The 17,653-nt window shown below is 37.1% G+C and overlaps 1 protein-coding gene and 1 pseudogene across 1 annotated transcript; both read left to right on the top strand.

Annotated features, from left to right (window-relative positions):
* The first annotated feature begins 9,458 nt into the window (after positions 1 to 9,458).
* LOC132933549 (uncharacterized) lies at positions 9,459 to 10,194 on the top strand (annotated as a pseudogene).
* Positions 10,195 to 10,458: 264 nt separating this feature from the next.
* LOC132933244 (uncharacterized) lies at positions 10,459 to 11,052 on the top strand. Its single transcript, XM_060999556.1, has one exon. The coding sequence runs from the start codon at positions 10,459 to 10,461 to the stop codon at positions 11,050 to 11,052; it is 594 nt and encodes a 197-aa protein (XP_060855539.1).
* The last annotated feature ends 6,601 nt before the right edge of the window (positions 11,053 to 17,653 follow it).

Below are 17,653 nucleotides of genomic sequence, written 5' to 3'. Positions count from 1 at the left end.
TATATTTAGATTATAATTTATAATTAACTTAGTAGGAACCTATCTATATTTTGTGGTGAAATCAATCTAATAAACCAAGTATGTGTAGCGAGCTGTGACATTTTAACTATTTATCTAAAAATAAAACCTAAAAGGGCGGTAGATCTAAGTAATCGTATATAGTAAGAACCGCGTAATAATTACGTTAATAATAAAACTAGCATATGCGCTGCCAGCGAGAAAGTCAACAATCATACCAGCTGCGTTGTTGTAAGTATCTAATTAAGTTCCGTCATTGTTCGTCTCCTATGGTATAGTGTATGACCATAGTATATTATTTAAAAAAAAAAATATAGTTGTGTTAATTAAGATTGTGGAACATGAATTTTCGATTTAATTAAAAAAAAAAAACATATTATAAAATTGTTCAACCTTTTACTTAAATTAAATAATAATTTAGAATCAAACTGAATTAAATTAAATTGTAGTTCGAATATTTTAAAACGAATAATAGTTCATTAATTTAATAATTTAATAAATAATTAAATAAAATAAAATTTTCCAAACATTTGAATAAATTAAATAAATTAATATTAAAATAAAACTTAGAGCAATTTAATAAAATTAAAATAATACTTTAAATTTTTTTTATTTTTTTTTTAATTAAAAACATTTTACAGTCATTTAAATAAAATAAAATAAAGTATTATTATTATATTATTATCAATATAATTAAATAATTTTGAATTAAACTAAAATAAATTTTAAAACATTTAAATAAAATAAAATATTATTATTGAAACATTATTGCTATAATTAAATAAATTTTTAAAATAAACTAAAATAAATTTTCAGTCATTTAACTAAAATAAAATAATAAATTATTTGTAATTCAATCATTTTAAATAAATAAATTAATAATAATTTTAAATAAAATAAATAAATAATTATTCAGAATTTAAACTAATGTAACTTAAATAAATAATAATTTTCTTTAATAAAAAAAATACATTGCGTAAATAAATAAATTAATAATTATTTTTAAATAAAAATAAGTTATTGAAATAAATATAAAATTGAATTAATTATTTTAGAAATTTAAATAAAACTTTTACGATTGATTAATAAATAAATTAAATTATTTAGGTTGAACAAAAATCCAGATTTTACGTAACAATTAATTGAATTAAACCGTGCTTATTATTTATAATAATTTTGAGAATTATTATTTGATATTTTAATTATTGAAAGGCAGTTAAGTCCTTATTGTTGAATATAGCCACAATCTATATATAAAAAAAAAAATAAAAAAAATTAGGAATTTATTTTGAAACAACATTTTATGAAGGCCGGGAAGTAAGTCTTTACGTTTTGTGAATTATTTTGGAACATTGTTGTCCATATTGGGGGAATTTATTAAGGCTGTGTAGTAAGTCCTTACGTTTTGTGAATTTATTTGAGAATTTTATTAAGGCCGTGTAGTAAGTCCTTATGTTTTGTGAATTATTTTGGAACATTGTTGTCCATATTGGGGGAATTTATTAAGGCTGTGTAGTAAGTCCTTACGTTTTGTGAATTTATTTGAGAATTTTATTAAGGCCGTGTAGTAAGTCCTTACGTTTTGTGAATTATTTTGGAACATAGTTGTCCATATTGGGGGAATTTATTTGAAGGCCGTGAAGTAAGTCCTTATGTTTTTGTGAATTTATTTGAGAATTTTATTAAGGCCATGTAGTAGTCCTTACGTTTTGTGAATTATTTTGGAACATTGTTGTCCATATTGGGAGAATTTATTTGAAGGCCGTGAAGTAAGTCCTTATGTTTTTGTGAATTATTACGACAATTATTGAAGTCGTGTTTTATTGAATTTTATAGGCCGTGTAGTAAGTCCTTTCGTTTATGTGTATTTTACGACAATTGAAGTCGAGTTATATTGGATTTTGAATTTTACGACAGTTGAGGTCGAGTTATATTAAATTTTTACGACAGTTGAGGTCGAGTTTTATTGAATTTTGAATTTTTACGACAGTTGAAGTCGAGTTTTATTGAATTTTGAATTTTTACGACAATTGGGGTCGAGTTTTATTGAATTTTATAGGCCAAGTTGTAAGTCCTGATATTTGTGAATTTATTTGAAGACAGTGAGTCTATATTTTGAGATTAATTTTATTAAGGCCGGGATAAGTACTTAAGTGTTGAGTTGATTATAAAATTGAATTAATTTAATTAATACAATTGGTAGGAGTCACTATTTAAGTATAGATGTCCTAGGATTGATTAATTAAGTTAGAAAAAAAAAATTGAAAAAAAAAAAAGGTTTTTAATAGGGAATATAATAACGGTGTTATTATTTAATTGTCCATTCGTTAGTATTACGAATTTAATATTTTGTTTAGTATTTATTCATAGCTGCTATTAATTGTATATTTAATTATTATAAACGATTTAATTTATTTTACGCTAGTGTGTCACTTATATTTTGATTAAGTTTAAAAATTAATATAAATTATTACTATTATTTTAAATAGAATCCTATATTTAATTAATTAAGATTATTATGACTATTAATTAATGAGTCAAAAAGAAATTAATGTTAACCTAACTGAAAGCGAAACCGAAAGTGTTCAATTAGTAGATCAGGTTAAAGTTTCCGCAAGCACTGAAGTAACAAGTGATAGTGAATTAAATAAGGGAACTGACAAAGAAAACTTAGATACAACAAATAGCGATATTAAGGATTTATTAATCGACTTAAGTACAGACGAAGGGTATCAATATTCTGTAGATTTCGATAGGGAAAAATATTTAACCGCTATCAGGGAAAAGAATTTGTTGAATACAAGTATAAGACCGATATTAGTTAGTGAAACGGAATTACGAAAAATAGGTACCCGGACTCAGAAAGGGATAGTACATACTCAGTTGGAAGAAACTAAACGAGTTAGGAAACCCAAAATGACTAGCAAAATTCCATTAGACAAAGCCACCCTAATGATCCCCACCTGTACTGGTGAGAGAGATGTATACCAGTTCATTAAGGCATGCGACTTAGCATGTTCCGCCGTAGAAAAAGAAGATCTGCCCATATTAACAAAATACATTATCATTATCACCGCTGGTCGAGTTTGACCGGCCGGCACTATGTCATTATTTGTACTATTCCAATGTAATACAAATACCGGCCAATTACAACTCATTACCAAATGATTACCTAATATTGTTTTTTTTCCCGTGTGATGTGCGACGCGTCCGACGCTCGTATCTATGCTTTTACTTTAATTTTGCCTCTCTGCCGGACAACATGACGAGCGAGTAGATACACCGCTTCACCGAGGACGTCCTGGTGATGATGCTCGGACACACACACACGCCCAGAATTCGGTAACATTATTATTATAATGATTTTTTGATGATTTATACTACACCTTGGCCGGTATTTTGTGTTTTGTTACGTGTATAGTACCTACGGTAGTGTACTACGTGTATTATTATTATTATTGGTATTATTATTTATGTACGCCGGTAACCGCATAGGTACCGTGCAAGTACCCTGCGAAAATGCAGTTGTTATGATTATTATGTATGTGTTTTTTTTTAAGGGGACATTTTTATTTGCGGCAAAGTTTTTATGCCGGTATTGCTTTTCTTGGCCATAATTTAATTATTGTTTTTGTTTTTACCATAAATATTAAAATAAATATACCTGTAGATCCCCATCAAATACCTTTATTATTGTTTTTCCCAATTTCATTTTATTTTACAAATCCCACACGCTCCGATTTCCGAATCTCGGCTGTGGGTTGGCGACCTTATTACCACTGAAGTTTCTCGTCAACGTACGCTCCACGCCGAATCTGGGCAAGCCACCGTGTGAGACGTTACAGTTGGCGACCTTGCCAGGATTATAATTAAGTGTACATGACATACGCTAGGGACCTGCTGATCTATACGTCGTGTGTTTATTAAACAAAAAAAAAAAAAAGTTACGTGCAACAAGCACCAAGTTAGTGTAAAATACCGGCCATAGGTTATATATGTAAGGTTACGTAGAACCAGTACTGCCTGCGTGATTTTCAGAAATGATCCGGTGATCAAGTGTACTTTTGATATGACGGTGTCGTGAAATCCGGATCTCCCCCATGCTGGGATCGGAGGTAGATAGTGCAGGTGTGTGTACCGCGGCCGTCCAGACGATTAGTTTGACTTGGACATTTTCCACCACTATCCGTTGCCGTTGTCACCGGTACCACAGAACCATGTCTTGGAGGTAACATCGACATCATGAGGAGGTGTATGTCATCATCGCGGTGTGGGCAGAATCGACGGCTAGCTATAGGGTTTAAATTTAAGTATGTTGTTTGTACACGTCTTTGTGTGCACCTGTATATATGTCTCATCCTTTTTATTTGGTTCGATTACGTAACCACCAGTAATTAACTTTATCGGTCTACCGGCGTTGTATGATAGTGATTATTTATAATTGGGTGCGTACCGTTCCAGTACGTCTGTGCGATCGTTTCCCGATGTCTAATTTAAATTATCACAACGTTTTGCTTATCGTTGTTAACGTTCCAAATTGTTTTTGTTATTATTGCTGATTTATGTAATCACTGATCAGCTGGTACGTCTATTTTACTCGCGTAATATATTATGTGCTATAACGACGATTTTTCCGTCGGCCGTATTTATTTCCGCTTCTCGTTTAATAACACTGGTAATCTCTGATATTATTTGATCACGAATGGTAGACCGAGGCTTAAAATTGTTTTACCCACGTTAGGTCCGTGCACACATTGACGATTAGTTTTAAGTTGCCCATAAGCTGTATATCCCGCGGTGACCGGAGCGCACGTATATCGCTCACGTTATAGGGTGTCGCACGTCTGTGCAATTCCGTGAGTACGTTTCGCATACGTACTGTTAGGTCCTCGTCGTGATACGAGTGTGGTATACCAGGGTGATAGTGTTGATGTTTGGTGGGGTGAACAATTTATATATATATTTTTTTCTTCCGTCATATACATAATTTTTCGGAAATGTTTGAGCATTCGCCACCATGTCTATGTGTATGGAATCATTTTATACATTTTGTTTTGTTTTCTTTTTTACTTATTATATTTCAATGAAAGTCGTTCAGAGACTTTCTGCTTGTTGCTCCATAATTATTTCTTGATAAGATAGTCTCTGTCTATTTGCATCAGAATATTATACCCACCGGCCAAGGTGATTTTCGAATTTGTTACCAATTCGCTGTGTGTTTTGAGTGTCGTCCCGACGTACCGGTGATGATATTCATTCATAATATTTCATTAATTTTTATTATTATCGAAAACGATATCCGTTTTTTATATTGTTTTTTATTTCCTCGTTATTCGTATTCGAGTTACGTTTGTCCGAGGTCGTCTCACGTTTGACAACCTGTAATCTATATTTGTCTGAAATTGTGATCCTATTCATAGTCATTTGTGATTTCTTTCATTAAAAAATAACCAATCGTTTTCCGTGTCGGCTGCCTGGTTTTTGTTGTTCGTCGTTGATGTATGCGGCTGGCAAGCGAGAGACTCGCCCCCCCCCCCCCCCCCCGACCGTTTGATCGATAGTTTATTCCAGCAAGATAAAACCAACATACGAAACTACGAATGCTACTACGTCAAATTCGACACCCACTACCCCGACAACGAGTACAACCATGGTTTCTTCGATGACTGAGGCAACGACTTCTGTTACTCAGTCAAAACCATCAGTCACCACACAACCCAAAACAGAACCGAGTATCCAATCAATGCTCCAACAAATGATGGCCAAAATGAATGCCAATCATACCAGAACTGAAGAACAGTTTGAAGCCCTACATCGAAAGACGGAAGAAGGACTTAGTCAATGTGTCCAGCGATACCAACTGACGGACACTCGGCTAACAAGAGTGGAAGATGAAAATGTGGTCATAAAAACTCAGTTAGACCAACAAACCACGAACGGTCAGATCATTGAGAATCACCTCAGCACACTGGAGAGTGACGTGGTGCAGATGAGGAAGGAGATATCCCAGATATCAGATAAACACCCAGTATCTGCGAACCATGATCTATCACAAATTCTAAAACCCAGTGTCTTGTCTTCAACTGCTGTTCCAACCAATCTGCCCAACCGCAGCAATGTGTCTCCGATGCCCTCGACAGTTCCAACCAATAACCTCGTGAATACTTTTGACTCACAAAGATCATCTTTTTTGGGAGCTCAAGAACGTTTCCAGGATTCTGTATCTGAATTTTCCAGGCAAATTAAAGTTATCCATCCACAGAAATTTATTGGACAAGTTGACGCTTATTTTAACAGCGTCCATGTGTCACCTGCCCAACAACTTATATCCACACATCGACGTTTAGTTGGAGATGCTCAAGTTTGGTACGAGTCATTAATACCATCACCTCGGTCATACTCTGAATTTCATCAGATATTCCTTCAGCATTTTTGGTCTCCGGCGACTCAACGTAAAGCCCGAAATGAGATTTTTCGGCATTATCAATACACTAGATCCGATGGTTTGGCTACACATGCCATGAAATGGATTGCTGGGGCTAAGTATCTCAACCCACCGATTGAACAATCTGATCTCGTGTCCACTATTATTCAACACTATCCCACATCACTTGGAATGGCAATTCGAGGTCGAGGACCCCGCGATACCAACGAACTATTATCCGTGTTGATAGAATTTGAAGAATCAGCATCATTTTGTGAACGACGTCGTGAAGACAATCAGGTTCGACCACCATTCCAACACCAAAATAATGGAAACCAACAACCTCGTTGTAATACTCCCCGTCGAGATAATTACCGTTTCCAGCCCCGAGTCCCAACACCGGATAACGCGGGTCCTCGTCCCGTAGCGCAAATTGATATGTCGGGAAACGACGACGAGGCTCGTACGTGAGTATGTCATGTCACGAAGTCTCTAATTTAAACGAACATACACCCAGGCTTTATTGTAAGGTGCAGTAGGACACTAATTGTGCATTAGAAAATATAAAATGTGCAGTTGGCTTAGCGAATATGTGCACTTGAGAAATACAACAAAAATTACTTTGCCAAAATTATTTAAATTATGCATGACGTATTATTGTGTTGTTTTGTAACGTAGTACGTGAAATCAGTCACGCCAGACAACGAATGACGACTACGGGCTCGCTATCGGCGTCGAACGTGTTAAAAATAGATATTGACAGCAGGCGCTTCCATTTTTCCCATAATATCGCATTATCGCCATTATCACCGATCGTTGCCGATTATCTACGACCTAACATGTTATTTCTTGAAACTGTACGTGACACTTGTGTATACCATACATGCTTTAATTTTTTTCATTTACTTTGCATTATTCATAGGCTTATCATCGTCGGATCGTCATCAAGGTAAAATTATTAATTAATATTAATAAGTAGATAGGTACTCGATGGCTTAATGCACACTTGTTGTAACTCCATTGTTTCTGAAAAACACTTTTTGATACTAATCGATAGAAAATTGAATAATTTTGTTCTAATATATTAAGTCCTCGACTCTAAGTTCATTTAGGATAAGTCCTTAAATGTTGTGCTTGTACTGTTATTTAAATGCACACGTAAATATAGATAATAAATACACAGATAATATTATAAACAAATTAATTAAATAAAAAATAAAAAATATTTTAATACAGAAATTGGTATCGAATTTACCAAGGTCTAAAAAGGGATTTACAAGATATTGAAAATAATAAAGCGGAAAAGCATTCCAAAAACAGACAATTTTAAAAAATAATTTCAGCCATAAATGTTTAAAAATATTATTATTATTATGTTTAATAACCAATTGTTTACTCAATAATTCATAATAAAATTAGTTTGACAATTTTTCGTGTAAAGTTTTTTATATAATTTAAATACCTAGTGTATTTAGTGTGGAGTCCCCCACTTATTACTGTAATATATATTTTATTTGTGCAGTTGGAAAAAATCCTTACAATAAAGCCTGCATACACTATCCACACAGACTGTCGCAGAGGGGGTCTCACCAAAATGTAAACACCCAGAGTTGTCAATTGTAATTTATAATAAACCTTTCAACGCATTACTTGATTCAGGTGCTTCTGTCTAGGCTATTTCAGAAAAGATATTTGCATCTATCAAGCGAAACATTCCGGAGGGACAGCAACTATCAATTTTACCCGTTACGGGGGTCACCATATCAACCGCTGTAAAAGGTCGTAGCCGGAAAGTCACTACTCAAGTACTCATACCATTCTCTATTTTTGGACAGACTACCTACATCTGGCAACCTCTATTATCCTAGGAGATGACTGGTTGACTCAGAACAAAGTGTGTTTAGACTAATCTGAACGGTTTGTACGTCTCACCCGTTGGAACATTAATATACCATTTTCCAAATCACCTGATGATGCAATCAATCGTATGAGTGCTCTCTTTACCTTGTATATCTCACCTCAAGACTGTTCGAGGTCAATAACTGAACATTGCATCGCCAGTGTCGAAATGATTTCTCAGCAGTTACAAACGTCAACAAACAACAATATGATCACCAGCTTGTAACGAGACAAAATTGGTATTGCATGCGCCATCTGGTGGACGATGCTAGTATCAATTGAGTAGGCACCGTTATTGCACAAGGTACGTCTTTTTTAACACTTTACGCATAAATACTTAAACTACCGGCCGCGTAAAGTATTGTAGGCAGTGTTATTGACATATACCATGCTACTCGTGACACGACAATAACAATCACATTGCAAAAACACGCAAAACGACAAACTTATGCTAATCGTACATGCGCCGCACAGAGTGCGCGACAGTGTGCGCGCTCTGCGACGGGAACATTTACGGCAACTTTACTCATCAGAGAAGCTTTCAATCACCTTGCCATCACCAGGAATGAATAAAGGATACGAAACAACATCTTTTCCACCTAGCCACCCATGACAAAATCATGTGCATCATACGAGAAGATCACCAAACATGGTCGATGCAAATCAACGTATTAATCAACACGTGATTGCACCAGACTACAAATATATAGGCCTGATTCAGGGCCACAAACGAATTCACGCACCCAGTCCGATCAATTGCACCGTTGCTATCGTCTCGTCTCTTTCATGCGATACCGTTCTCGTTTAGTGTAATTTCGACTACCGCCGCCTGTACCCCTCTCCCTACCTGGACGGTGTGAGTAGTAATACGTATACTCCATTCAGAATAACCTTGCCCACTCGATCGACGAAAACTCGTCCGGTTTGCGCATGTCTGTTGCCACGGTGAGCGCTGATGTTTGGTGTGCTGCCGCCGCCGACACGCCGCAGGTGTATACGTAGTGAACAATAATATCACACATGTTCACGATTCTACGGTGCCACTGCCACAAGTGTTTCACGCGTTCAATTCGTAGCACGTCAAAAAACCGCGCACCCTCCATTATTGTTTATTTGCTATTATATTATTTTATTTGCTTTATCTTTATTGTGAATTCAACATGGCAAGCAGTTCTAGCGAAGAAGATGCTCAATATGTCCCATCACCAATTAAAAAACATAAAATGGGAAAAGTGAGTATCAATATAATATAAGAAAGTCATCATAACTTTTTTTAAATGTTAAAAGTATTTAAATAAAACAGTATTTGATTCTCAATTTTAAATACTTCCTCCAATACGGCATTTTTATTAAGACTTATATTTTTTAAATATTTATATTTCAGGCTATAAGTGAGGAAGTAAGAAAACGAATTGTAAATATGTATAAAACCATCATCATGAACGAACCTAGCATCTCCGTGAGACAAATTCGTAAGCAGATATCGGAAACATTGGGTGTTGGTGAACGTTCAATCCAAACAATAATTACAACGTACAAGGAGACAAACACTGTGGCTGCTCCAAAACAGACACGTAAGAAAAAATCTTTTCGGGATGTTTTTGATGAATTTTCAAAAAACGCAGTACGCAGACATGTGCATACTATTTGGTTTCGTCGTGAAATTCCGACAGTCGATAAAATCCATCAAGCCGTATCCGCCGACGACAGTTTGCCTTAAATATCGCGTACCAATTTATTTCATCTTTTGAAAGATTTAGATTTCCGGTACAGTAAACGCAGTAGGAACAGTGCTATGACGGAAAAAAATGAAATTGTTGTGTGGCGTAGAATGTATTTAGAGAACATTCAAAAATATCGGGAAGAAGGTCGACATATTTATTTCCTCGACGAAACGTGGGTGAATGTTGGAGATTGTACATCGAAAACGTGGGTTGACACAACAGTACGATCTCACCGGGACGCATTCCTAAAAGGACTATCCACAGGTGCTGTCAACCCCTCGGGCAAGGGAAAACGGCTCATTGTACTCCATATAGGTTCAGAAGATGGCTTTCTACCTGGTGGTTTATTGTGTTTTGAGTCAAAAAAAAAACACAAGTGATTACCATGACGAAATGAATGGGAACACATTTCGTGAGTGGATGGAGGGCATTCTACCTCTACTACAACCGAACTCCGTAATTGTTATGGACAATGCGTCCTACCATTCCGTTAAACTTGACCGAGCCCCATCATCCAATGCCAAAAAGGCGGATATTATCAAGTGGTTGGAAGATAAAGGAGAAGTAATAAAGCATTCGATGGTCATCCCTGAACTCCTACATATTGTCAAACGTTTGAAGCCAATACACAATAAGTATGTTATTGACGAACTTGTAAAAGCAAAAAATCATACAGTTTTACGACTCCCGCCATACCACTGTGAGTTGAACCCCATCGAACTGGCTTGGTCATCAGTAAAAAACCACGTTCGGATGAATAACACCACTTATAAGCTTCCAGACGTAAAAAATTTATTGATAGAGGGCATAAAACGAGTCGACGCAGAAATGTGGAAAAATTTTATAAGCCATACCAAAAAGGAAGAAAAAAAATTTTATGAAGTTGACAAAGTTATTGACGAGGTCTTGTCCGCCGAGATATCAGATGATTTGACGATGACTATCACGGGAGACACTTCATCTGAAACGGATTCAGATAGTGAATAATTCTTTTGTAAATATGACTAATTTTTGTATATAACTGTTTAAATTTGTGTGTAATTTTTGTAAATATGACTAATTTTTGTATATAACTGTTTAAATTTGTGTGTAATTTTTGTAAATATGACTAATTTTTGTATATAACTGTTTAAATTTGTGTGTAATTTTTGTAAATATGACTTTAATTTTTGAAAATAACTGTTGAAACATAATAATTTTTTTTTTAGAAATATGAGGAATTTTCGTAAATATGAAATTGTACTTATTTTTTAGTTTTAATTTCTTACTAAATTACATATATTGATTCCTTTTTGGTTTTAATAATGAGTGTATACAACCGTAGGTATTGTGTTTGGTGCAGAACAATAAGGTAAAAGTACAAAAAAAACAGTAAAAAATGGTAAAGAATAAAGAATTGATTATATCATTATTGGTAATAATTATTTCGATCGTGTTATTATGATTCCCTGTATGCACGGCGGCGGCTGTCGGTGACGACGGGTCACGGCAGCAGTCGACAACTAACGACCAATCACAGCGCTCCTGACTTTCGCCGAGGGGTCTGACGGCTGCCGGCGGCTCAGTCGCGTGCGCAAAAGTGGGCAAGGTTATTCTGAATGGAGTATAGTAATACGTCTTCGTGCGTATTGGCAAGCTACTCACGCCTACAGTGCCGGAGATGGTTTACCGCCACACCCTCTACGCCGGATCGGTAGTAATACGCTATCAAACGTATTGACCAGCTACCGGTCCGTCTTAGCAGCGGTTGTTGAAACGTGATAACACGCCGAATCGTATTATCATTGACGCGCACTGCGCCGATCATTGCTACCATTTATTTTGTACCGCCGCCGTTAAAAGTTGTTGCTGCCGATTATACGCGCCGCTGTTGTATTCACCGTGCGACGTTTGTTTGTCGCTGCCGATTCTATCGCCGACATTTTATACCGCCGCTACTTATAATATTATACGCGCCGGTATTTTGTTCACCGTACGACGTTGGTTTGTTGCAGCCGATCATACCATTATTGTTCATTGGGTCGGAGCGTGCAGGGTGCCTGCCGCCGCCAACATTTTCGATCGCAGCCGCTTGTTGAATTCTACGTAATAGTACGCCGAATTACAATCAAGGATTACACCCACTATCAAAGAGACGAGGATCATTGTTATCAATCGCGGAGACAGTCAATTCCAGTCGGTCGCGTGAGTCAATCCGATTATAATAAAGATATCTGTAGCTCGAAGAGCCAATATCATATAAAAGAAAATATTGTATTGAATACCATTATATAACTCATACCTAATATTGCTGTGGCTTGAATAAGCATAATAATATTAATAAATAAAAGAAAATATTGTATGCGAACACTACAAACATTATAAATACATGTAATAATAAAAACACCTTATATATTTAAAAAAAGCAAATCTTGGTGTTTTTTGTCGTTACAAGCTTACGGGTGAACCCTGCAGACGATTTAGAACCCTTTGACCACATCACTGAACACCTGTCATCGGTCCAGAACCTCTCGCCAAACCAATTTGAACAAGTCGTTGGCCTGTTTCATGAGTATCACCACATTTTTCGCACTCGTCCTGGTTTAAACTTGTTGTTTACATGTCGTTTCAATGTCAGTGAGGATATTCCATTCAAGATCCGTCCATATCCAGTACCGTTTGCCCGACGCCCTGCAGTTGAAAAGGAATTGGCCCGCATGTTAGAGTGGGGGGTGATCGAAAGATGTACTTCACCCTATAGCAATCCAATTATATGTATCGGTAAAGCCCATGGTTCGGTCAGGATATGTTTAGACGCCAGACGAGTAAATAAAATGATTCTTCCGATGCGTGATTCATCACCACCACTCGACGAACTACTCGCCCGTTTTGGTGGAAAATCGATTTTCTCGAGTATAGATTTTACGGCCGGATATTGGCAAGTTGCTCTACATCGTGACGTCAGAAAGTATACAGCGTTCGTGTACGACGGCCGAACATATCAATTTCGTGTAGTACCATTTGGGCTAAATATATCAAACACGGCATTCCAACAGGCGCTCGAATCAGTTCTCTCCAATCCAGTTGAACACTACAACGAAGACGGATTAGGGGATCTCCACATTTATGTTGACGACGTGTTGGTATCATCAACGACGTTTGGAGACCACATACGTCGCCTCCGACTTCTCTTTAAGAAAATTGCCGTTTCAGGGATGTCATTAAAGTTAAGCAAATTCAAATTTTTCCGTGATAAAATTAAGTTTTTAGGTCATATTATTACGCCTTCAGGCATATCTATAGATCCTTCAAAGTTGTCGGCTATTCATGATTTTCCGGTTCCCCGACACAAAAAAGATCTTCAGTCGTTTATAGGTTTTTGTAACTTCTATAGGAAATTTACCGACCATCACGCTTCTCTGATCGGTTAGGTTAGGTGATTGCATTACTGAAAAAGGGTGTTCCATGGCGGTTCAACGATGTAGACGTGACCCACTTTAATTCTGTTAAATCTGCATTTACCGAGCGTTTCCTCGCCCATCCTGATTTCACATCAGAGTTCCATTTACAAACCGATGCAAGTCATCTTGGTCTTGGAGCCGAATTGTTTCAGGTTGATACATCCAACGAACGACAAACGATCGGATTTGCTAGTCGAACGTTAAATTCTGCTGGGAAAAATTACAGTGCCACCGAGTTAGAATTACTGTCTATTGTATTTGCCTGTGAAAAATTTCGAGTGTTCATTCTTGGTTACCCTGTCAATGTATTAACTGACCACAAGGCACTTACGTTTTTGTTTCGATGTAGGCTGAGAAATGCACGTCTCACCCGTTGGACCCTTGCTCTTCAGGAGTTCGATATGCGAATCCAGTATATCACCGGACCTAGTAACGTAATCGACGCTTTATCTCGCAACCCGGTAGATCGAGATCTAATGAACAATCAATCCGATTCACTCGGTATTTTCATAGTTACTCCTCGTAGGTTACTCACCGAGTACCAATCTCGTATAGAATCTTTTCAACATATACTCCGAGAACAGCAGATGGATCCAGCGCTTCGGAAGGTAGTTGATCTGCTGTCCAATCAGTCTCTCGTGTTAAGTGCCATTGCTGAACGGTACTGTATGTATCGGGATATTCTTTTCTACCGTCGACATCCCGACTCAGATAGGTGGTTAGTCTGTGTGCCTATACATCGAGTCGATCAATTGATCTCGAAATTCCACTTGCATTTTGGACATGTAGGTCCGAAAAAATGTATTGCAGCTATTCGAGAGGTGTGTTATTTTCGTGGCCTAAGTGGAAATGTCCATAGGGTGGTTAAAAGTTGCGACACCTGTCAACGTGCAAAATTTAGTACCGTAAGGACAGAAGGTGAAATGCAACACGTACTAGCTAATGCACCCCTCCAGCGAGTCTGTGTTGATTTGTACGGTCCTTTGCCATCTGGGTGGAACCACGTTAAGTATATTTTCGTTGTACTCGACCGTTTTTCTAGATTTGTCCGTTTATTTACGATCAAACGGTCTACTGCAGTTGTAGTGACAAACCGTATGATCTCCGATTATATCGAAGTCCACGGATCTCCACAAACCGTTGTATCGGATCACGGAGTCCAATTTGTTAGCAATGTGTGGCGAGCTCGTCTTACTGGGCTTGGTGTATGTGTAACAACTACTAGTGTATATCATCCTCAGAGCAATCCGGCTGAACGGGTTATGCGCGAGTTGGGTCGACTTTTCCGTACTTATTGTTATCAATCCCATACCGAGTGGCCCCGATACGTTCAGTATATTGAGTGGGTGTTAAATAATACTGTTCACGAATCGACGGGTTTCACTCCAGGCGAGATTTTCTTGATAACAGAAAGGTACAGTCCCATATACGAAGCTGTCGAATGTCCGCCGAAAGGGAGTGATGACTATACGGTCAAATTAACAATGGCTGCCGAGGTTCAACAAACTAAGGCCGAGGAACGACGAATTCACCATGACCGTCGTGGAAAAGCCATAACATTTCTGATCGGGGATGAAGTCCTCGTTCGTGCACATCGCTCCTCTTCCGCCGTTGACCATCGGTGACCATCAGTGTTACGTGCTGCCCCTTCAGGGATTCACTATGTAGATGATTTGGAAATAATGGTAGCCAAATTAGATTTATAATACAATGTTTTATTAGAACAAATATAAAATGTATAGTATCGTCGTGGTAATGGTAGTAGTAGTCGTCGTCGTCCTGTATATGGCTAGTGGCGTGAAGTCGCTTCTGCGTTGCTGGTCCAGGTACATCTGTCTTTACTGTGTTCCCAGCCCTCCTATATATGATGTCGGTTCCTTTGATGGATCCTGCGCATGGACGGGGCGGTGTATGTAGCTGGTTCAATAAGTTGTTATTCTCGCAACCACCGCTCGTGACTTGTTGTTGGCCGCTCCCCTTGATTAGTTTGCCAAAATAGGATATAGTTTCTAACTATGAGGTTACGTCTAGGAGACCATAACAACTCAAGGAGAACGGCCTCTCCGAGTATAATAATACTTATATACTAATACATGAATCGAGTACGTAAAGCTATTCTTTTACACCTCCCTGCCAAAAAAAAGATAATTAGCCTGTAAGGTTAAGAATCTTTAACAATACTATTAAGTTCAATAGTCAACAGTAGTTGATTTTACAATTTGGTATACATTTACATTTACAATTTGTTATAATTTTTACATTTCATTACAATCTTGTTTATAACAAGTTACAATAATTGATAGATATATATGTTTTACATTTACAATTTTGTTATAATAGGTTACAATTTGTTATACATATTTTATGACATTTTACATTTATAATGTAATTTACAATATTATTTAATTACATTTGTGTTCTTTTTTTTTTTTTACAGTAAGATAAAATTTGAATACATAATAATATAAAATTTTGATTACCTGAAATTATAATATTAGAAGTGTTAAAATGTTAGTTTATTATATAATATAAGTTTATATTTCCCCTTTTGAATACAATATTTGTTAGTTATAATAAATCTTCCACCAATTGATAAGTTATGTGAATAATATAATAAACTGTTACACATATATGTCAACATAATTTTATTTACTTAGGATATTCGAGTATATAGCTTGGATCTCTTGTTTTCTCTATTAATTTAAGTAATTCCTTACATTCTCCGTTACAATGGTCATTCATAAAGAGTTCAATATTTCTGGTTATCTTATTTAATTTTTTGAAATCATAACGTTCGTTTAATCTTTTGTTTGCTTTTAATATGTGCCAGTTAAAGCATACCGATTCCATCTTATTTTCCTTAAGTTTATAAATATGTACTTCGGTGCTTAATATTTTTTTTAATTCTTCGATAAATCTAAAATAATATAACTGTGTTAAGTCTACGTAATTACCTTCACCGTTGAAACGGCTTAAGAGTCATAGATTCGACACCAGTTATCAACTCGGTAGGTAGGTAGGTAGGTAGGTAGGTAGGTAAGGCGTCGGTGCGGATGACCCGGGGATCGTGGTTTCGATGCCGGCCGCCGGGATTGAAATTAATTTGCGGCGGCCGTGTTAATTCGGAATTCTTTTTTTCGCGTTTTTTTTTTCGTATTTAACTTTCGCTATCGCTTCCGCCTTATCATATTATTATTCGTATTGAACGAAAATTTTACCTTTTTTTTCAAAATTCGAGTTTTACCCCTTTCGAACACGTCGGACCTCCCCGTTGATGACTTATTCGCGTTCTCCGTTAGATTTTGAGTACTTTTTTGCCCTCCGCGGCCGAGACGACGCGCTTTACGTCCGCCGCCGTTGCGCGCGTTTTTTGCCTTTTTTTTCAAATATTCGAGTTTTAGCCCTTTTCGAGGGGTCTGCCCTCCCCGTTTGCCCCTTATTCGCGTTCCCCGCTAAATTTATAGGCCGCGCGCCACCGTACTTTCTCCTGTACGAGTCCCGGGGCACCAGTTTCCAACTCAGTAGGTAGGTAGGTAGGTAAGGCGTTAGTACGGATGACCCGGTGTCGTGGTTTCGATGCCGGCCGCCGGGATTGAAGTTATTTTGTGGCGCTCGTGTAATAACGGACCTCTTTTTTCGCCATGGCATTAAAAGGTATTCTCAAATTCACAACTAACTGTGGTCTCTCCAATACCACATGTGTGCATTCATATCTTACAATTTTGTATTTATTTAGCACTATTAAGATTAAAAATATTACTTACGGTTGATACCATCGGGGTTGATGTTCCGATAGGTTGGGGACCGGGAGTCTGAGTGCGTGTCGACTCCGCGGGGGCCTTATCCTAACGGAACTCAACCCCCCACCACGTTGTGTGGCTGGTGCTCTCCTAGGTGTTTGGGGGGCTATAAATATAACAAACATTATTCATTTTATTTTTATTTTATTATGAAAATGCGATATACACTCACCGAGACATTGCCGGACAGTGTGGCCGATTTTGTTACATCTAAAACATCCTGAAACACGATGTAGGCGTTAATTAATAGTAAACTTTTAAATGTTCCTATCACCTATGTACTTACGGCGTTTGGGGGGTGCCTTTCGCGGCGGTTGATGGCGATGGCGTGCGGCGACGGCGGTCACG

Source organism: Metopolophium dirhodum, chromosome 1 (genome assembly GCF_019925205.1).
Source record: "Metopolophium dirhodum isolate CAU chromosome 1, ASM1992520v1, whole genome shotgun sequence".
Classification (NCBI taxonomy): domain Eukaryota; kingdom Metazoa; phylum Arthropoda; class Insecta; order Hemiptera; family Aphididae; genus Metopolophium; species Metopolophium dirhodum.
This window is presented reverse-complemented; position numbering and strand designations above follow the sequence as displayed.